This window comes from Mytilus californianus, unplaced genomic scaffold (genome assembly GCF_021869535.1).
Source record: "Mytilus californianus isolate M0D057914Y unplaced genomic scaffold, xbMytCali1.0.p SCAF_8, whole genome shotgun sequence".
NCBI lineage: Eukaryota > Metazoa > Mollusca > Bivalvia > Mytilida > Mytilidae > Mytilus > Mytilus californianus.
In genome coordinates this window covers 37223403-37246718 of record NW_026262734.1, presented here as the reverse complement: position 1 = coordinate 37246718, position 23316 = coordinate 37223403, and the positions used below count along the sequence as shown (strand labels likewise).

General features: G+C 32.6%; 1 protein-coding gene across 14 annotated transcripts in view; it reads left to right on the top strand.

Moving 5' to 3' along the window:
• Window positions 1-23316, top strand: part of LOC127711413 (transient receptor potential cation channel subfamily M member-like 2) — a 550384-nt gene that overhangs the window by 329674 nt on the left and 197394 nt on the right. For 7 of the 14 annotated variants that reach the window (XM_052217443.1, XM_052217444.1, XM_052217445.1 and 4 more), the window contains exons 1-3: window positions 7388-7531; window positions 21776-22097; window positions 22401-22510. The exons of the other annotated variants lie outside the window; for them this stretch is intronic. In XM_052217443.1, coding sequence (XP_052073403.1) covers window positions 21804-22097; window positions 22401-22510 — 404 coding nt within the window. In that variant the 5' untranslated portion in view covers window positions 7388-7531; window positions 21776-21803. Of the gene's footprint in view, window positions 1-7387; window positions 7532-21775; window positions 22098-22400; window positions 22511-23316 lie in introns of those variants that run through there. 14 annotated transcript variants of the gene reach the window in all.

Sequence of the window (23316 nt, the reverse complement as noted above, 5' to 3'; positions counted from 1 at the left end):
AGCGACCAATGTGCTAACTTTGAGAGCCGCCCTGTCAAAGAGTTATGTGACATTTCTGGCATCAGGAAGTCTCGTACAACGCCATACCATCCACAAGGCAACGGACAATGCGAGAAATTCAACAGTTCACTCATCAACATGCTTGGAACTCTACTCTTGAGAGGGACAAGAAAGACGACTTGAAGTCTTGCACTGTTCATATTGTTCATGCCTATAACTCCACCAAGCACGACACTACATGCTTCACACCGTTCAAGCTGATAGTTGGTCGACAGCCAAAGCTGCCAGTGGATATATCTTTTAGATAGACAGCGATAGAGAACTTAAGAGTATGACGCAGTATGTTAAGATCTGAGATAGAAATTAAAAAAATCCTACCAACTTGCATCATCAGCTGCAGAGAAATCATAGGGTAGACAGAAGCAAACTTATTATATCAAAGTAAAAGGAGTCATTCTACATAAAGACGATTGAGTACTTGTGAAGATTCTTGCCTTCGATGGAACCCACAAGTTACATGATAAATGAGAAGAAGAACCATATGTGATCCTCTATCAACCTAACACAGAAATACCTGTCTATGTAGTTAAGAGAGAGAATGGCCAAGGAAGAAAACGAACGCCTCACAGAAACCATTTACTACCAATTGGAAGCATCAACGAGGAACTTGAGGAAGAGATCACAACTCGCCAGAAACCATATCCTTTGCCAAGAAGAAGTAAAATAAAACCAGCATCACCAAAGAAGAAACCTGCTTCAGTAGAAGTTTCAACAGATTCTAACACAGAGAGTGAGGATGAATCAATGGTGTTTGTCGTGGTAAAAAAGCCTCAACAACATGTTGAACAAGTTATTCAATCGGGTGACGTTATCCAAGCAGATGATGAAACAGTATCGGTTGAGGAGGAGACTACTGTTCCTGGTAACGCTGATGACGATTAGGACCGCACCGAGGAACAATCTGAATAAGAAGAGGACGCGTCTTTGCCTGAGTAATCAGGAGGTTCAGAGCACGAAAAATCACTAGAAGATAAAGTACATAATTTGGCCGCAGATACTTTACATTATGTAACAGATGATGATAGCACGGAAGATTAGAACATTGATGATGACGAAAAAAAAAGATGATACATCAGAGCCACACCAAATACGATTTACAAGATCAAAGAAATTAACAGCTACAACCAAGTTCAAGGATTTTGTTGTACCACCAGTTTCCAAAAGTGCACAACCGGAATGGATGGTGAGTGCGGACTACCTTAGGACTGCAGAATCCTCTGGAATGCTTGGTAGCACTCCACAGTTAGGTGTGCAGTTTCGCATTTTGGCCCCTGTGAATTTTCAAATATGAAAGCTGGTGTGCAATAAAATTCATTTCTGGATAGCTGAAGATTAATATAGCCTTCATAGTGGGTTTATAGGAATATCAAGATTGTGTAATGTATGTATTATGGGCTGTTTTCTGTATGACAGTCCGTATTTTCATATTCATACCAGACATTGGTCCAGAAATTATTGTAATGTTTTATTCTAACCTTTTTGTCATACGAACTTTGTGATTAAATACTACGAAAAAAATGAGGCGAAAGACACCCAATTTTCCAAGTAGAAACTGTATCTACCTGTCTAACACTTGCAAGTGAATAATCCATCCGCGATGTTTCTGAGCTTATTTTGACAAATTTGAACCAAATTGGCTGCTAAAAGCGAATTATTATTCCCCTTTACCACTTTCATTAATGATTATACAAAAGAAAATCATATTTTAATTTTTTTTATATCTCGTAGCTACTTCCCCTTTAACATTCAAAACTTGTTTTGATAATAAAGTGTTAATTTGGTCAAAGACAGGTTTACAGTGCTTTTTCAAATTTTCATAGTTTTCACCACATTCTACAATTGTAATGGTTTGTTACTGATAAGACAGTATTGCTTGGGAAGAAGCATCTGACATGGAAAATATGACAAAATTTGAAATTCGCCTTACATGAGCTCCATCTCCCGATATCTTTATCGTTATCTGTGATGAGTCAGCCTGATGCTTTAAGTGATTTTCAATTAATGTTGCAACTTCGGTAGAAATTTCAATCATAGCTCCAAGTACACAGGCAGTCTTACAACATGAATAGTCTTGTTCAAGTCTGAACGGCACTCAATCAGTATGTAGGATCGGGGAAGTTCATCGGAAAGCATTGTCAGTTCATTGTATGCTGCTTCATTGGTGCAAAACTTGTCCATTAAGAAAACCAAAACTTTTGATTTGGATTCGAAATAAATCGAAACATCTTCGCTTTCTTTACATTTAAACACAAGAAACCTAGCTTTTAGTCGAATTGTTTCGGTAAACCAAAGATCTTTTTCTGATTCAGTCCTCAATGATTTAAGTGTCCTGTGATATGTTCTTGCAGTTAAAGTGTTTATATCTGTAGCAGTACTCTTTATGGACGGAAATTATGCCTTAAGCTGATTCATTTCTTCCGTCTGTCTGTTGAAGTGCAAATATATCTATGTTTGGCTCACTTATGATGGTACTCATTTGTTCATTCTCTTGTAGCTGGTCATAAAATCTTTGCATTTCTTCTCCTATTCTGCCTTTTCGCTATCAAAAGTATGGAGTGCAAAAGACTGTTCTTTCACACTCTGAAGCTTCTTAAGTTAGTCTATTGACTGTAGCTTTGACAGATAATATCGCCTCTGATTGCCACTAATAGATCTTGATTTGGCAGAAACTTTGTATACTTATGCCATCAATCGGGATTCCAATCTCTCACTTCCGTTTAAATGTAAAAAATCAATCTGACTGTCCAACATGGATATCAAAGACAAGCAAAATGTCTCGGATACTTCGCCTAATTTTCATACAAATTGTTTGATACGCTAAGTGTCAATGCAACCTAACATTCATTAACAGCTGATTTATTTAAAAAATTCGGATAATTTTCAGTAAACCGAACTGATTGCAAAAACTTAAAATTGTCTAAAGGATAAAGGAGATACACTGTCTGACATTTTTAAAAGACATGCAAAATTATATAAAAAAAAAAAAAAAAAACAAGTATCATGTACATGTTAATTTAGTTCACACAAAGTTCGTTGTTCATATTGCAACTGCTCTATTGGTTGATGAAACTCAATTTTTTACGAACGACCGTTTTCTTTGAATAATACGTCCGTCAAAAGGTATGTTCATGTTTAGATAACAGTCGGTACAATTCTAACAGGAAAGGTCAAACGTACACCGTAGCCATTTTTATGTAAGTAGCGTACCAGTATTCAGACGAGACAAGTTTCCTAAAATATTCTTCCGCGGCAGCACTTCAGTGGTAGTGTTAAAAGCGTATCTGAATAAGTCGTTTGGGAAAGATAAAGTGAATGCATGTGTCTCAAGACTCGACTTCAGTCTTTGTGTACCTGATCTTCAAAGGCTGTTGAATATAGTTACACCTTATGTAAGAATCCTGGGTTTTGATTGGTTGATAGCCAGTGTATTTTTCACCAATTTACTTTTATCAAATGCATATCGTTCATTTTTAAACAGCGCCGGGGTATATGCAAAAAGGATATGCCTTTTTTACCCTCTCTGCCGTGGTATTTGCCAAAAAATACTCTATCCGACTGGACGCTTGTAATGTCACGATCATCAATGCGTTTTATGTCACGATCATCAATGCGTTTTATGTCACGATCATCAATGCGTTTCGTACGTTAACATTCGGTGTAATTAAACAGATATAGCATGTTCTTGAGGGGTATTTGCGAAAAATACCAGTCTTGAGAATGAATTTCCCTCGCCTTACGGCTCGCGAAATTTAACATTCTCTCGACTGGTATTTTTCGCAAATACCCCTCCTTAACATGATATATCTGTTCATCACTGTATGCATTCTTCAAAGATACAAGGCTGGTGAAATTCTGTAATTAGGGACTGAGGTAAATGACACTGTGGATCCCATGTATTGTCGTGTTCTTGATAACCTTCTCACATCCCTCTTCACAAAATATAGCTGTCCCTGTAAAAAAAAATCAAACAAATAGAATTATTAAGAATAATTATAATTCGTCCCTAGATGTCATTGAATGTAATTTGATACCAATTATTCATGCTTTACCTACAAACTACACTTGGTCTATATGGGGCCGCTTATAAATTTCAATGCGGTTTATTTTTTGCTCAATGTTGAATACTGTACAGAAGATCTTTATAACTTATTCATTAACGACATTTTGTTTTTATGGAGAGTTTTCTCATTGCCAATCCACGTCTTCTTATCGTTATATGAGAGAAAGGCGGAACATACGAAAAGAACATTCAAACCGACAAAGCCATGGCTGTTGATTTGAACTTGGACAGAATGTGTTAGTATACTAGTCCCATATTTGAATTGATGATATATATTTTTAAATATATAGATAGTGTGAAATATATATAGTAAGTAACGCTATATATGTTACATGATATAAGATAGTGTACAATATATAAGCCAAGTAATATATAGATAGTGTACGCTATATATGTTACGTGATATAAAAATAGTGTACAATATTTATTCTAAGTAATATATATATATATATATAGTGTACAATATTTATTCTAAGTAATATATATACATATATAGTATACAATATATATGTCTCGTAATATATAGCTGGCGTACAAAATTTTAATCCTATGATGAGTATATTTAGTGTACATTATATATATTGTGACGGCATGGCTTAGTGGTAATTTTAACCACATTTTTAGTCTGCATTACGTTCGTTTGACTTCGAAATAAAGTTACCAAATTGAAACTAGTTAACCAAAGAAGATGGGCAAGACTAAAGTAAGTTTTCATATTTTATTGATGCTTCAAGAGTACATGTTAATAATTAGATAAGGGAGCAACCATTTCAGTTATATTCTGTACTAAACATTTATTTTATAATGGCTACTGCATATAGAGAAATATGGGAGAAATTTCCACTTGGCTCAACTGGCTTTCATACTGTCTATATACTAGTATTATATTATTTTTGACAGTCTATATATCATACATGTAGTACACATACGTGTAATAAGCCATAGGTCAGTTCACTGACAACGTGTAATCAGCCATAGGTCAATTCACTGACCGGCATAAATTATAGCATATATTCTATATAACATGAGCGCTCCTCTTGTATTGTTTTTAGAGGTATTTTCTCTAATTTACAGAGCCATTAGCAGTAATTATGTATGCGTTATATATTACAAACTTCAATAATAACTAAAGATATTTACAACTATTTTCACTGAACATGACAAAAGGTAGATTTTTCAAAACCCGACCGCCTACCCCCCCCCCCCCCCCCCCCCCCCCCCCCATTTTCTTAAGTAAATACAAATATCATTCTACTAAAGAGCTTAAATATAGCACAGGTGACTTATTCTCCCAGCTAAATTCACTTTTGTAAAATTAGCAATAGGATAATTCCATATCCTCAAGTTACACACTAAAAATTTCGGATATAAAGGTTTATTCATGATATTTGAGTCTTCAAAGTACACCCTTAAACCTTCATATCATTCGCAAGATCTCTGCAACTATATTAACACACATGGCCCAATATTCTGTAACTTCTAGAGAAAAGCCCCAAGCTCAAACAAAATAAACATTAAAATTTCTCTATTGTTCTCCTTTTCTCATGTTCATAAATTTTCTCAGCTATTGACCATAGTCAAACATACCTTTTTCTGTTGATACTGCACAAAACAGCACAGGTATAACTGAGGGGAAGCAGCTTCTTTTTATTACTAGCTTAACCACATTCGAACTTTGCCGCTTCTGAGCTTTTATATGCCAGCGCCAGCAGTATAGGTAAATTTAAGCCTTATCATTGGTTCCAACAATATTCTCCTTACTCCTATAATCACGTGACCATTAATTTTTAAGTTATTGTATCGTTCTACACTTATATTTATGTAACATTGAATCAAACTAATAATAAATTTTATTAATAAAGCTATATTGTTTGTTAGATTCATGGTTTGAAGCGTACATAGCTCAAAACCGAACTTTCTAATCGATAAGCTTGAAGCTATCGAATTGCCTAGTAACAACATCAAGAAGAAGTAGTATTAGAAGCGAGTACTTGACTTCCTTTACAAACATGTGAAACCAAAAATGACCACGAGGACCTCAATATCTGCTGTTCTAAACCAAACACGATATTACAAACAACGACGACCATTTCCCTATGATTGATACGATATAAAGTAAGCATATATATACTCCAAACAACATGCCATTATCTATTCTATTATAAATCCACCCATTATGGCATTAACCCGTCTCGATCAGATGAGAGATTTCAACGACCATCGAACATATTTATCATATAGCGAACATTACAATATATATGTTAAATAATATAACATTCAGTGAAAGCAATCTCCGATGTCTTTTATTCAAAGTTTATCTTTGTGGTACATGTACTCAAGAAAAACTAATCATGACATGTAGTCAACGACTGTTTTCACAATACATCCTACCGGGTAAAATACTCTGAGGTCATATTTTATGAAAAGGACAGATGGTTAGAAAGTTTTTGTTTTTGTTAGGAACATTCTTTTTGACAATAAAGCAACAAGAGCTCTATGTAAATACCAGTGGCCAGGTGACATGTTGTAAAGTAACACTCGGGACACATAAGTAAATACAGATGTTACTGAAATCGATTCGGAAACCTATTTCATTTTATCATCGAAGGTTAAATCAGTTTCCGATTGTAAATAAAAATACGTCATGAAGTAAAAACAAATACACATTTGGAAATCTTCTAACCATTACATCGGATAGGTATGGTCATTCGCAAGGAACTTGTTTTAATCACGGGTTCCAATATCTTAAAGATAATTTTATTAATAAAGCGAAATTTATTATTTTAGCAACAATATTGTGATACACAATTGTAAATTTAACATACTTTCATAAGGTCTGCATCGAAGGACATTAATTCATGACTAAGATCAAATTGACTTTTATCTTATTTATTTATACATATATTCAATGTGATCCGAGTTGCTGTTAATTTTAGTAAATATGATTGACTTTTTAAAATTTGTTCTGTTGTAAAATTAATTCATTGAAAATTGATCCTATCTTTTGATTAACATTATTAACTGTCACTAGCATTTCTATTTTAAATGTTTCGTCCGGAATATCATTGCAATCTAATATATATTGTATACTTGTACTAATTGTATGATTCAGTGTATAGGAATCGCTGAATTCATATTTATGCAGATTAAAATCTCTACATACAAGTTATGTTCGCTGCTTTTTTATAAATCAGTCAACCACATTATAGACTGAAGCGAAGACATTTAAATATATCCTACACCTTCGTTTGTTCAGATAATTATGACTCGGGTAGTTATTCTTGTCTATCAAAATTAAATTGTTCCTAGTCTTAGTTCATACCTGTTCTATGTGGGACGTTCAAAAAGGTTTTCTTAACCCTGGTATATACCAAAGAAGCGATGTCTAAAGGAATTGCATACTGCTAGAAGGTAAGTTTTATTTTTGTTTTATTAGAAATTATACATAAAAAGAGGGTAGGTAATGCATACAGTTTTCTTGTCAATACGTCATTGTACACTGCAATGAGGGTCTGGATGGGGTTTACAGAATTCATAATAATGGACACAAATTGCAAAATAAAGGGCAAAAATATAAAGAATAGATGAAATTGGTCAATACAATAAAGAATAGAGAAACATAGGCTCACACAATAAAGAAAAGAGAATACCGGGGTGCTTACATATAAAAAATGGAGAATAACAGGCATAAAAAATAATGAATAGAGAAAAATGGTCTAAAAATTAAATAATACAGAAATGAAGGACTCCCCCTACCGATCCTCTATTATAAGGTAAGTATTTTGTGTTATAAAAAAGAAGAATAGTGCTATTATTTTGAGGTTGCTTCATTTGATTGCAATTTTACACAAACTCAGATTAATTAAATAATACCCTTTCGTTATGTATCTTCATTTATATAAAATATATTATGGGTTAGTGGATTCTTTATCAGTTCGATATTCATGTGGACCTAAACCATTTCTTTTAAAAAAAACACGTTATAAAACACTCATTGTAGAAGTATATTTAAATAGTTTACCTTGTTCTTGAAAATCCTATATCATATAATTTATAATTTTTGATGACAGCAACATGCGATTTTATAGTAAAATGGAATACATTGAGTTTTTTTATATCTTCCTAATTGAATACAATGCAAGAGTGTTTTGATATTAAGCACATTGTACAAATAAGCATTAAACTTTATAATGTCTTGTCAATTATATTACCTGAAATGAGAGAGCTCTATGCATTTGACTTCACATTAAACTATAAAATAAATGTTTGTTTTGCAAAGAAGAATTTTCAAAACGATAGTCTCTAATGAAGAAATCCGTCATAGAAATGTCTGATGTAAGGCCAATTGACACAGCGATTCCTGCTATGCATGAATCACCCCTCGCATTAAGTTCGTTAAAATAACAGATGTTTAACCAATCTTTAGACATTTGTAAAAAGGTAACATGATCAGATATATCCTGTAATGATATTTGAAATAGAACCTTAATGTATAGGAATGAACTTGTGGTATGGGTTTTTCAAAGATTGAAAGAATTTAAATGAAAAATTACATAAACGAAATAGATTTAAAGAATTAAGACATTATTAAGCAACCTTGAAGAACAGTTGATATTTGACGAATTTGGCTGTTCTTTGAACGTCTTTTTGGTCGTATATCTAACGATTCTGAGTTTTGTGATATTCATGGCATTCAAATTTCAGGTATGAGCGTTGCTGATGAAGGTAAATCCAGAAAAGCCCTACGGATGCACGAAATTCATGCAGTGTTATATTTATTTACTAGAAGTGTGTCGACACCAGTGCTGTTGGACTATTAGTCCCCGAGGGTATCATCAGCTCAGTAGTCAGTATTGACATGATTGAAAACCTACTTTCTAAAGTTTACCCTTTTTAATTTAAGAAATTATTAAGAAACTAAGGTTGCAATTCCCGCGCGCTAGGTTGTGCTTTTGGTCATATAGTACCTACCGTTTCTATGTATTTACACATCCCTGGCTTTTAAATATTAAGGTTGCAGAGTTCCTGATGAAGGTTAATCCAGAAAAGCGCGTTGTACGCACGAAATGTATAAATTACACTCTTACGTTATCTTCAAATAATAAGATATCCAAAACTACCCGTATTCAATTTTACTACGAAATCGTATGTTGCTGCCATAAAAATGATAAGATATATGATATAGAATATCTTCTCTTTTTTTGCCTTGCGTTTTTAGTTTATTTTCGACTAATGTTTTTAAATGTCCCTTTGGTATCGTTCGCCTCTCTTTTGTAAAAGAAACTTTCGTCTGACGTACACAATTATAATCATGGTATCTATGATGAGTTTATTTATAAAGTTTTATTTTCATTTAGCTAAGGATTCAAATGTATAAAACAAACATATTTAAGTATCTCCTGAAACAACTTGTTATCAATCAGAACAAAGATATTTCTTCTTTTGAGTAAAAATATTATTTCAGTTTTAGGACAATTTTCGACTGACTTATGCTACAATGTTTAGGGAAAGTCTATTATACTTCCTGCAGATAAATGTAATTTAAATCCGTTGGGTCAAATTTTAAAATTCAATTTAAATAAGGTTTAATTCTAATATAAAGCTGTGTATAGAGTTCTCTCATTTCAGGTAATATGATTGACAAAACATTCTAAAGGTAAATGCTTATTTTTACAATGTGCTTTATATCAAAACGCTCTTACATTATATTTAATTAGTAAGTTAAAGGATGTATTCCATTTTACTACAAAATCGTATGTTGCTGCCATTAAAATAAATAAATTATATGATATAGGATCTCCAAATTACGTTAAATAGATTAGCATTACAGTAAACAAAGAAGTAATCGTATCCTTGTAGCGCTTTGAAACCTTGAAAAGTCATTTTCAAAAACTATTTTAGTATATACTATACTAGTTAAAAGAATGTATTATAACGTTCTTTTCTAAAATGATAGTTAATGGTGGTATTTCGGATTAGATATGGTTTAGGTGCACATGAATATCGATCTGAAGAAATAATTCACGAACCCAATATATATTTTATATGAATGAAAAGTTACATAGCGATATTGTATTATTTTATTTTAGTTTGAGTACAATTGTTTTGAAAATTACAAAGTTCGACGCTTTTTACCATGCACTCAAAATCTATTCTATAAATTCCAAGTACGGTATTATTAGCATCATCGATTGTAAAATAGTCTTGGCTTCCGTCATAACAGTGTAATATTACATCGGAATAAAAAAAAAATCTTTTCGGAATGACTATCTTTTGTTTAATTTTGAATTCGTCAATGACCGAAAACAAGATGAAAACGACGACAAAATATAAATTTTATTTGTCCGAAGAGCTTTTCTTGATTAACCTCCATCCGAAACATTAAAAACCAAATATTTGAAAGCCAAGCATGTAAAAGTATCGAAGAACGCGAAGAACGATATGACCTTAAGGGACCAACAATAAAAGGCCAATCCACGGAAATATCTATGCTACTTCTTCATCATGTTCATGGACGATGACGATCGCGACTCTTCATATATGCATTTATACTTTAACAAAATCTGACAAAGCTGCTTTATTATACATTTTGTACTATGTGACTTTTCTGTTCAAATTCATTTAATCTATCAATACACATTCAACAGACTTATTGCAAAGACGAAGAAGAAATATGTCTTTAAAAGTGAAATTCGGTGGGTGATAGTATACTTGGTCTAAAGTTTAAACCTTTTTTAAGATATGGATATAAGGAGAATTGTTTAGAAGAATTAAATGTGTCCGATATTTTAAAGTTCGATAGCAACGATAGATACATGTATGTATTGAAATTTTGTGAGGTTTAAGATTTGAAACGATTTGTTCAAATTGATTTTCCGTTGGGAAAAATTCCCTATCTAAAACATTGATTTAGGATTATAACTTTAATGAAATACTACATTGAACAACATTTTATTACGTATTTTTTTTCCATTTGAATGTTTTTTACTTCAATCAATTTTAATACAGGGTTAATAAATGCCACACACAATAAAATGAATGATCAGATCGTCAACCTTATAGATTGTTCTAAGAAAAAAATAACTTTAATGTCTGATGTTCTGCAAAATTCGACAACAGATCTAAATCTTCAAGAAATCTTTTACACATTCTTTTCGCATGGTCTTTCCAGAAACCAAGAAAATTAAAAAGCATAGATCTGTCTTATAATGGGCTAGTATGATTGAACGGGGGAGCTTTCTAGGGACTAGTAGAACTCGCCTTTCCCAACCTTAGAAGTACATGTTAGCTTCAAATTCGCTTTATGAAAATATTTTTCAAGGTTTAATTTCTCTCCAGGAACTAGCAATACATAATAATTATTTCTACGACGTCTCGTCCTTTTTCTAAAAAAATGTTCATCAGAAGATACCAAGACCTTCTTGATAAATATACTGTATCAACTTCACAAATAATACATGATGGTCTTGAAGTATAGATTCTATGTAGTGACATTGTTCATCATTTTAATTACGTGTTATAGTGTTCTTTTATTTGTCTTTGTAAAACTTCACTATTTAGTCCATTTTTGGTAATATCCTTTTGTCGTGGCTGGGTACTTATGCATCCCGCCAATGTGTTGTTGTGCTGTTGTCATTTCTTGTATGATGTCTTTCATTTTTGCTTATGTGCTTTGTCTTTATGCCATTTTGTTTCTCTTTGTTGACATTTTTGTTTGTTTTTATAGTGATTAAGATTATAACACAATGTTGACTGCTGTACCCTATTGTTGACATTTTTAACCTATTATATCTGCTTGTTTTGTTCACACATTGTTGTCAGTATAATGGAATTTTCTGCGACTGTCATACAAGTGAGAGATTTAGCTATCTACAAAACCAGGTTTAATCCACCATTTTCTACATACGGAAATGCATGTACCAATCAAGGCAGTAGTATTCCAATGTTCAAAAGTCATAAATCGATAAAGAGAAAACAAATCCGGGTTACAAACTTTAACCGAGGGAAACACATCAGTAATAAGAGGAAAACAACGAAACAACAGAAACTCTGAACTGCAACAAAAACAAACGCCAACACACATAGAAACGGACTATTTGATAACAACTGCCATATTTCTGACTTGGTACAGGACATTTTAATACAAAATGGTGGGTTGAACCTGGTTTTATGGCTAGCCAAAAGTCCCGCTTATAAGTTAGGAATAGGACAGTTGTTTTCCATTCGTTTCTGTTGATTTTGCCATTTGATAAGGGACTTTTCGATTTGAATTTTCCTTGGAGTTCGGTATTTTTATTATTTCACCTTTTTCTCTCCAGGAACTAGCAATACAGAATAATTATTTCTACGATGGTTATAGATGTTTTCAATCCGAAATATATAAAGCAAGTTCATTGGTCATGTTAAAAAAATTGATCTGAGTAGACCACACCAAATAGATCAATTTCTTTGTAATTTATCAAACCTACAGGACCTTGAATTTCTGGGATTGCCTGGACAAACATATTCAGACAATTTATTTCAAAACTTAAAGTGTCTTCACATAGAAACTTAATCGCTTGATTTCACTGGCACCAGGCACGTTCATATTCTTTCCAAATTCAAAGATGTTAGGGATAGCAAAACACACGTCTCATTATGCGTATGACGTCATAAGCAGCATATCTAATTCTTTCAAGGTTCTCAATCATAGAAAGATGACGGAAAATAGCATTTCTGGCAATAGCATAGAAATGGATTTGTATGAGGCCATTCTCACTTTGCAGTACTTGAAAAAATATGTATATAAAAGTTAAATTTGATGGGTGATAGTATACTTTGTCTAATGTTAAAACCTTTTTTAAGATATGGATATATGGAGAATTGTTTAGAAGAACTAAATTTGTCCAATAATAAATTATTCGGTAGCAGAGATAGAGTATTTGAATGTTGTGCGTTTAAACGTTTGAAATTAATCAGAATTTCACATGACATAGTTAAAGACAAGAGAGTAATACGATTCACTGAAAAATCGTTTTGCCATTCAACCATTGGACCAATTGGACATCCATTCGCACGTTAAATCATATAATAGGAGAATAATTGCAAATTTAACCATTATCGACGGGTCAAATTTGAGAGTTTTACATATGTCTAAAGTTACAGTCCGAGATTGTGATGGTACGGTTTATGGCATTGAAAATTTTAAGCATTTGAGTCAGTCAGGATTCAACTGCAAAATATTGAGTGTTCATCTTCTGTCACATTTTCTAGTACGATTACCCTCACTGCACAAGACGCTAAATCTTCGAATCGGTTTGACGTCCCTTCAAATTGCCTCCCAATTGACCTGATGCGCAATAGCATAAATTATCTACCAGATGGCTTATTCTATCATCCTTTTACACAAAAGCTTTATATTATATTAGAAAAAAACAACTTACAATCGCTACCGAACCTTCCGTCGAAACCAAATACAATACAACTTATCAGTCTAGAATACAATAGATTGTTGTGTCTTAGCGATGACAATATCCCCAAACTTAACATGATAAAACCTTCAAGTGTTTTTCATCGTGGAAATCCGATTGAATGCTCTTGTAAGACGTTACGTTTTTTTATATCAGTTCACCATTCAGGTATTATAAGTGATGTAGCTGAAATAGAATGCGTCCTCCAAAATGGGACTTTTCTAGTATCTAAAAACATATGAAATCAGTTGCCAAACGAAACCATGGATAACACTGGCAAGTAGCATTACTTCTGTCATCATTTTAGCTTTACTCTTTGGAATAATGTACTACCGCTACCGATTTCCATTTGAGTATTTCTTTTTGAATATTAAGATGAAACTTCGGCATAATCAGCCTATTTTGGAAAAGTTCAACCATGATGCGTTTATTTCATACAGTCATAAAGACATACCATAGATTAAATCTCTCTATGACAATCTGCAGTTGAAAGGCTTCTGCCTTTGTTTATATCTCAAGGATAGTAAAGGTGAAACGCCTATTGCCGAGTGCATCGTGGAAGCAATACATTCAAGCAGAAAGGTAATATTTTTATCACTAAGGATTTCCTTGAGAGTATCTGGGGGAACGTGTGAAATAGAAATGATAAGAAAGCATGGTTTCAGAGAGGGTCATGAATCAGTGGTTATTGTTATACTGATGGATGACATAAAAAAGATAAACTTCCTAAGGTTTACAAAAAAATATGTGGTTTGTATTGTATGGCCATCTGATTCCGAGGCTCCATATAATTCGGGAGAAACGTTTTACGAAAAATTTTCAGACGGTCGTTTGAAATTAAGCGATGATAACACAGTGATATAGAAAAACATAAAACTCATACAGAAAAGGGAAAAGAAACATATTGTTATGTTAATTATAATGAACGTAATTTATAAGTATTGAGCCGAATACAAATAAACTTTTTGTTTTGAGACAGCGTTGAAAAACTCATTGTAACTCATAAAACAAAATTAACTAGAATATAACGTATGTAAATAATCTATAAATATAGAATCTATCTATGAAAAAACTAGATCGGACAATATTTCTATATAAAAATTTGGTCGACCCAACAGGTATCGAGATTTGACTTGACACATTTTAAGCAATGGTGTTACTTATAAGGTGTAGGTTGATTGGTACACGTTTTGTTTTTGATAATATCAGATACATTTTGTTCTGAATGTAAAGATTACACAAAGTATAATTGAATCCCTATGTTCGTTGACTGGTTCCCGTTATGTCTGCAATCTTTTCTATACCTTTCATCGGTTGGCTGATGAATCAATTGATGTCTGTCCCACGTCGAGCTGCAAATATAACAGGAATGTTAAGGACGATATACATGCTAATACCATAATAGAATTGCCTGCTTTTTACTAGACCGACACGTTGACATTAGTTTTAAAGGTGCTTACCAACAACAATTAGCAGTATACAGAAAGACAAATCGCTGTACGCAGTCACTTTATGCAAACACAGAGGCAGTCTATGCTATTATTCCTAATTGCTCTGCATCGGGAATCATCAAATACCGGTTTAAAATCTTTTGATTGATTAAGTCTGGTTTACAACCCATGCACGAACTTCTGCACTCGATTCCTTGACTTCTTGAGATGTCTACCTGTTATTCAAAGGTAACAATGACAACACATATTTACCAAAATATGAATATGAGTGAAACATTGTGAATGTCGTGACCAAGGATTTGTATAGTAAAAACAGTTTCTTCGTGTATCAAGAAAAGAAAAATATAGGAAAAATATACGACAAAACGTAACAAAATCGGTTGGTAAACTGGATCAGCATTTTCTGTGTGCAAAATTTATATAAATGTTCATATCAACAGATTATCAATTTTATCGTTGTAATTTACCAATAAATGTCATTGTTCATTTTTTTCAGTTTAAGGGTTGCCTGGTTAGGTGTTTGTCTTTTTTCTGGTCGTTTTAGATGTCTCACTGATAAAACCACTTAGACTTGTTATTACGATGTATCATGTTTTCTTTTATTTGGGAAGATGAGATAGATACATAGATTGATTCCCATTAAATGTCAGCAGTATTATACAAGGTAAAATACACAAATTAAAAATGACAAACTAATATTTTAAAGTAATACAATACAAAATACAAAGATATGATTTTACCCTGTTCACATGTGATGACATTCAACACGTTCTCAAAACGTCCCACAAGAACCGTCATCAGGTCATCAATTACCCTCATTTTCACAGAAAAATTCTAAAAAGATTTATGTTCTTCGGATTTAATGCACATGCATACATGTAATTATACTTTCGTTTTATAACTGACTAAATTCAAGGGGTCGTCAGCTAAAAAAATCGTATGAATCATTTAGAAAAAATATGATTATGTTATATGCTATCCTCGAATCAGGAATTTGAAGAAAACAACCAATCAACAACACGATTTGAATCGGGTTTTGTTTATGAAAAAAAAAACCCGGTCCCTTTTGTATATTTATACTAATGCTTGACAAAGAGAGATGAAAGATACTAAAAAAGGGCATTCCAATTGTCAACCCATTTAAATGTTGATTGTAAAACACTTTAGAATGAATTCATCTATTTGGTTTTGGAAAAATTTCTAGTACAAAACCAGACGTACTGAGGTTATTCTCCCTCAAGTAAAGAATAATTTTGATATAGATAAGACAATCGAGAATGACCTTGAATTATGTTATATTCCTTTGTATACAAAGGGAGTATATTCGCCGGTATACACATGTACTTGTCATAGACAATATACTAATGAAATATTTACTATGTTTATGAAGTTAATGATCCTACTCAAATGAGACTGATATGGAGTCATTTCTTTTACATTAGTAAGGTTGACCTCTAGTCAGTTTACTGTTGCCTCACATATGGAATGTGTTGCAAAAAAGGTTATAAAGGATGAGTTTAACGAAATGAACCTCATTCCATTTGCAAGAGAATGATTAGAAAAAAAATCAAGTATGACCTTTGGCCAAATACAAAGAGGGTTTATACTTGTTCTGATCATAGGCAAATAGTTATCAAAGGTACCAGGCTTATAATGTATTACGCCAGACGCGTGTTTCGTCTACATAAGACTCATCAGTGACGCTCAGATAAAAAATGTTGTAAATCCAAACAAGTACAAAGTTGAAGAGCATTGAGGATAAAAAATTCCAAAAAGGTTGTGCCAAATATGGCTAAGGTAATCTTTGCCTGGGATAAGAAAATCCTAAGTATTTCGAAAAATTCATACTTTTGTAAACAGGCAATTTATAACAATGACCATCTAATTGATATTCATGTGAACACCGTAGTGCTGTCTACTGGGCTGGTGATACCCCCGGGGACGAAACGTCCACAAGCAGCGGCATCGACCCAGTGGTGTAAATAGTTATCAAAGGTACCAGGCTTATAATTTAATACGCCAGACGCGCGTTTCGTCTACATTAGACTCATCAGTGACGCTCAGATAAAAAAAGTTGTTAAACCAAACAAGTACAAAGTTGAAGAGCATTGAAGACCCAAAATTCCAAAAAGGTTGTGTCAAATACGGCTAAGGTAATCTTTACCTGGGATAAGAAAATCCTTAGTTTTTCGAAAAAAAAATATACTTTTGTAAACAGGGTATTCATATAAGTGACCATATAATTGATATTCATGTCAACACCGTAGTGCTGACTACTGGGCTGGTGATATCCTCGGAAGAAAACATTTGTTCATCGTGTTTGATTTATCCTAGACAATAGTAGTTTACAAAGGAAGACGACAACAGAATTTTAACATTAAATAAAATTCTATTTTTAGTGCCCAAAACTATGCTTTGAAGCTAGAATACAAATATATTAAATATTTCAATGACAATGACTACTAGTATGTCACCAAATTTTATATTTCAATACTGAATCTATGACTGGTAAAATTGATGGTTGCATAAGTATACAGAATAATAGTGGAAAACAAAGAAATTAAGTGATAAAATATTGAATAAGAATTGAATTATGTACAGAACTAGGAAATCATATAATTACAGAAAAAATATTAGTAAAATAATGAGAATATTACAGAATATGCGTTTAAATATAAAGAAAAAAAATCCTAAAAATATAAAGAATACTTCTAAAAAGAAGGTTCATCAACCTTGTCTATCCACGATGGTAATACAGATATTAAGAACCCGCCATCCAGATCTTCTTATGTCTTGATGTGTATTCTATGTATTACATAACATAATGTCTTCCATGAAAAAATGCCCGTCGGACAAAATTTCATATAAAATATTGTCCATGGACAGTATTTCACCATGAAAAACTTTCCATTTCATTATGAAATAGTGTCCTTGTCGATGAAACTTTGTCAACACATTCTGGGCAATATTGCGCATTAAAATATTGTCAATGACAATATTGCACTGTGAAATTCTGTCCACGAAAACTTTTGACTGTGAAACACTGTCTTTGAACAATCTATTTATGTTTCATCTGAGGATTCCTCTGCAATGAAATTGTTGGTTTATCGGAATGTTTGTTTTAATTGTTTGTGTGTTTTGCATCAATTAATTAAGCAGGTTTGTTTAATTATATCATTACCTGAAATATTAAATGTCTATAACCTCCATTTCATGAGTTCAAATTTCATGACAATTCATCTATAAAATATTATCTCAATATACATTCTTGTATAACATCCCTTTAACAAGACAAAATTTCGTACCATTCATTTATAAGATAAATATGGAATTTCATCGTTCACTGCACATTATTTTAAAAATAAGGACAAAATTTCATGATACAACGTCATGAAATTATGTCCTTGGGGGACAATGTATTATATATATGTCTGTTGTTTACTATACTATATCATATTAAAACATATGTTTAACTAATTTCGCAAATGTAAACAAATAATAGAAAAACATAATTATTTATGGGGTATCCATCCAAGACAAAACATCAGAACATGTACAGCAAAATAAAAGAAAAATCACACATTCAAAGAAACACAAAAAAAAGCCATTTTAATATATAGAGTTTTTCTTTTTCACTGGTCTTATATTCTATTTATTTATGAAACACATAAATTATACAATGATTTTTGTGATATTGTTTGCAATTCTGATAGACGTTGATCACAATCTTCACTTTTACTTTTAATGTTATCTCGGTCCCCTATATTGATCCAGCAGCGCATAGCAGCACAATAAACTTCCGGGTGTCTTTTGATATTGTTTTTTTCATCTTGACTTTCCTTGCTTATTAGAATAAATTGAGATGTAAGCTTGTGCTAGGTAATGTATTCATCAATATATATAAAGTCTAACAGCTTCTCTATGGATAATAAATAAACTTGTCATTCAAGTAAAAAAAGTGTTAAAGCGAGAACGTGACAATACAGAAATCGAAACAAGGAACTTCATTCATCAGCAAGTTTATGTTCACAGTTGTTTTACAGCTTTTAAAGCATTAACACCATATGGGAACAATCAATCCACAGAAAGCAATTATCACTAGGTAATTTTTTTTTTAATATGTGCGTTAGGCTTGAATACCTGACAAAAGAGAAAGAGAGAATATACAAAGGTGAAATCAATACACCTTATCATTTTTTAGTCCAAGAAAAGCAGCTACTTAGACAACTTCTGGGTGAGGTCAAATGTTGCAAAACCAAAGGTCTTCAGCAATGAGTCAAGAGAGGAAAAAGTTTGAAAAGTGAACATTTTAAAATTTTGATAGTTTAAGCAGCATATTTTAATATACTTATTCAAATCATTAAAAATCCTTTGTTTGATGTGTTTACGATGGTTTAAACATGTCTCTATGAAAAGTTTTATGCACAATATATTATTTAAAAACCACCCCAGATAGCTTCAACTGATTTGACAAAGTTGGGTAATTTTAGAACTTATAAGCTTTTGAGAGGCACTCTTAGCGCCATCGGCTACACCTGAAGGTCAAACCTTTTGTGGAGGACTACACTTTCAGAGCACCATTTACATACATTTTGTGTAAATATGAAAGCACTGTTATGGACAGGAATTTCATCAAACTATACATTTTGGTACCTTTGTTTCATTTCTACTAGTAAGAAATATAGATATTCATGTACGGTTATTAATTTTATTCCATTTTTAATAAAAGTATCGCTTCAAGACGCTGCTATTAGAATCTTGAAAGTACAACTGCCTCATTAAACAATAATTTCCTATGAATTTAAATTCTGGATCCCTAATTTTCTAAAGCTATGATATGAATTAATAAAGGCACCAGAAGTATACCGGTGTCAAAAAGTCATAAATCGATTGTGAAAAAAACAAATCCGGGTAACAAACCAAAACTGAGGGAAACACATCAACTATAAATGGAAAACAAAGGAACAACAGGAACACCGAAGTGCAACAAAAAACAAACACCAACACACATATAAACAAAGTATGTGATAACAACTGCCATATTTCTGACTTGGTACAATACATTTTAAGAAAATGGTGGGTTGAACCTGGTTTAATGGCTTGCCAAACCACCTGCTTTATGACATGGTTAAAAATATCGATAAAACGTCAACACTACATGACAGAAAGTAATGAAAGTGTTGAGACTTGCATGACCAAGAGCTTAAATTGTATGCATTGCTTTTAGCTACAAAAAACAATGATAAACTAATACGTTTTTGATCTGACATGTTTATACCAATCAAAGTTACCAAAACCTTGGCTTTCATCAGTACACAACTTTTTAGGCGATTCATTCCCCCCCCCCCCCCCAACAAATGCTACGGTTTCTTTTATTATTTATTCAATGGTGTCAAAACTAAATGAGTTATTCTGTTAACTCTAATTTCATTAAGATAAATGCAAAAAAGCCTTTATAATTTCACACCAAATCCGACCAAATACAAAAAGTGGTCGTACTTAAAAATGAGTAACAAAAAAAAAACAGCTGATGGTCTACGTAATTTTTATCCAATGCATCGAAAAATTGTAACTCAAACGATCGCTTTGTTCCCTTTGAAATTGTCTACATACTGAATTCGCATAGGTACAGTCGATTTTGTCCTTAATTAGATTAAATCATGAACCGTATTTGTACTCGGATGCTTCAAATTTGTTCAAACATAACTATCAATTAAAAAAAAAGTCGGCCAAACAATTTTGATTTCGTCCAACGGGAAATTACTCAAAATGCTCTTAACCTATAAGATGAATGACAGAATCAATCTTTAATTACGGCATGGTGCCATTATTTTTCTTTCCACAAAAATGGTCAAGGCATCGTGAAAATAGGATATTGCGCTTAAGCATGCCAAAAACCCCTGTAAGAAACACTGAATTTTCTTCCATATATCACTTCAGCCACCTGTTGTTTTTCACCAAATACCTGTTATCTCTGAGTTATTTATGTCCAGGGTATATTGCGGAAGTTTCTGATTTTATCCAAGTAAACGAATAAATAAATTCAAGGTTAATACATGAGTAGAAGAAAACGGGATGCAGTTTGATTGCAAATGAGACAACTATCCACAAAAGTGGATGTAATCTATTATTTGCAATTGTATCTTTATTATACATGTACGATGGGTATGAAGTACACGAAGCAATTGTTTTCTGTGAAAGAGGACTATGTCCGTATAAATATTAATTCGGATACTGATTATTGTAAAATAAAAACCACAATTAAATGACTGACTCATCAATAATGTTTTCATTTAACTAATTGTAACATTAAAAAATACAAAAAATCACTATCATTTTAACAATCCCTTACTTTTGAGATACATTACATCATTGGCCTCCTGACATAGGGCTGAACAATAAATACCTCTAAAAAAAAAGTAATGTCTGTTGAAAAATTAACCGAAATACAGATACTTATCCGATGGTAATAAGGAAAGGCGTTCTTTAGGAAACGTGGAAAAAAATGTTAATGATTTTCAATTCATTAGTATATATCGATTTTTCTACACATTTGTAGTTTTTGGGTGAAAATAGTTGTGCACTGCCTGCGAAAATACCCTATAAAACAGCCTTGTGATTTCATTGCAAGTTAGAGAAACTTTGAATCTGAAGCACTGATTATGATGATCATTGTATGTAGTGTGTGAAAATAGCATTTGTATGCCCCGCCGTGTGACATGAGTTTTGTTATTCTCAGTGCTATTTTGTTTCAGGTGACTACATAAAATAACTAGATTCAGGATGGCAGGTATTGGAAATAGACTGATGGAATCAAAGATACATCCTAGTGATAAAAACTTACTGGCTTTTGGAAGGCACGATTTCAGCACTCAGTCTCAGTTTGACACAGGAGGCGGAACAAATTCACGGATGATGATGACAAGAGATGAAACTGACAAAAAAAAAGCTAAAACACAGGAAAGACTTACATTAGAGGATGTTAGATTTTCAGACATGAGAAAGAAAGTTCCTTTACTCGGAAGGGTCCCACAAAGTAAAATGATGGCTTCTGATGTGGACGATATTTTTGAGCAGGTATATAATATATATGAATATACGTGGATCTTAGTTCTATGTCAATAATACACTTGTGACAAAAAAAAAAAAAAACACCACTAGGTCAGTAAAGAAAAGTAAATTGTCATAGGTCGGGGGAGAGTCGATCGCCAACAGACATGTTTAATCCTTCCACTTGTCTCATGTCACACACAGGCAGTCGTTTGTTGCTGCTGAAGATCATTGTGATTTTATTGGTGCTTTGTATTGAATGTTTTCCATTTGCCATGTCATTTTTATAACTTTAATAAACAATTTAAATAAACTGTTTGTTTTTTTCAGCAAAAGAAGGAACACATTAGTTTCATCAAACTAAACTTCAGGCAGTTAGAATGTCAGCAATTTGTTCCTGCACCAAATCAACAAAAAATAGAGAAAACAGGAGCCTTAAAGTATGTGTTGTAATGAAAGTGTATGACATTATAAATAATTTTCATTTATTTAGTATTCCCCAATATCTAAAGATATGCCTAATGCTCAGATGCATTACTGTGTGGCAAATGAAATGACACAAATCCCAAAAAGCTGTTGAATTTGTTTAGGTTATAATGCAATACACGTTGATGTAGATTCCTTACAAGATTTCTTCTAATATATAAAAGGAGAAGAGGGTAGAATTCAACGAGCCGGGAACTGAATGAAAAAAACAAAACTGATGTAATGTTTTCCTGATTTATTTATATTCACTAATTTCCATTAAGTATATTTCTATGACAATAAATACACATGCATACAAATGCAGCTTACATGCATCTACAACCATTGAAACATCTCACTCAAACATACAACTGTAAATACTTGTACCGTTGTATATTTTGGTGAGATCTTTTGTTAAAGTGATTAAGATTAGAACTAAATGTTGAATGATGTACCCTATTTTGTCATTTTCACCTAATTGTCTGTTTATTTTGTTCGCACATCGTTGTCGATATAATGGAATTTTGTGCGACTGTAATGCAAGTGAGAGGTTTAACTAGCTATAAAACCAGGTTTAATCAACAATTTACTACTTAAGGAAATGCCTGTACCAAGTAAGGAATATGACAGTAGTTATTCATTCGTTTGATGTTTTCGAGCTTTTGATTTTGCCGCTTTATAACGGACTTTCACTTATGAATTTTCCTCGGAGGTCAGAATTTTTGTTATTTTTACTTTTTGTTTACCTCAATTAAAATGTTAAAAACAATCCGTCAGTAAT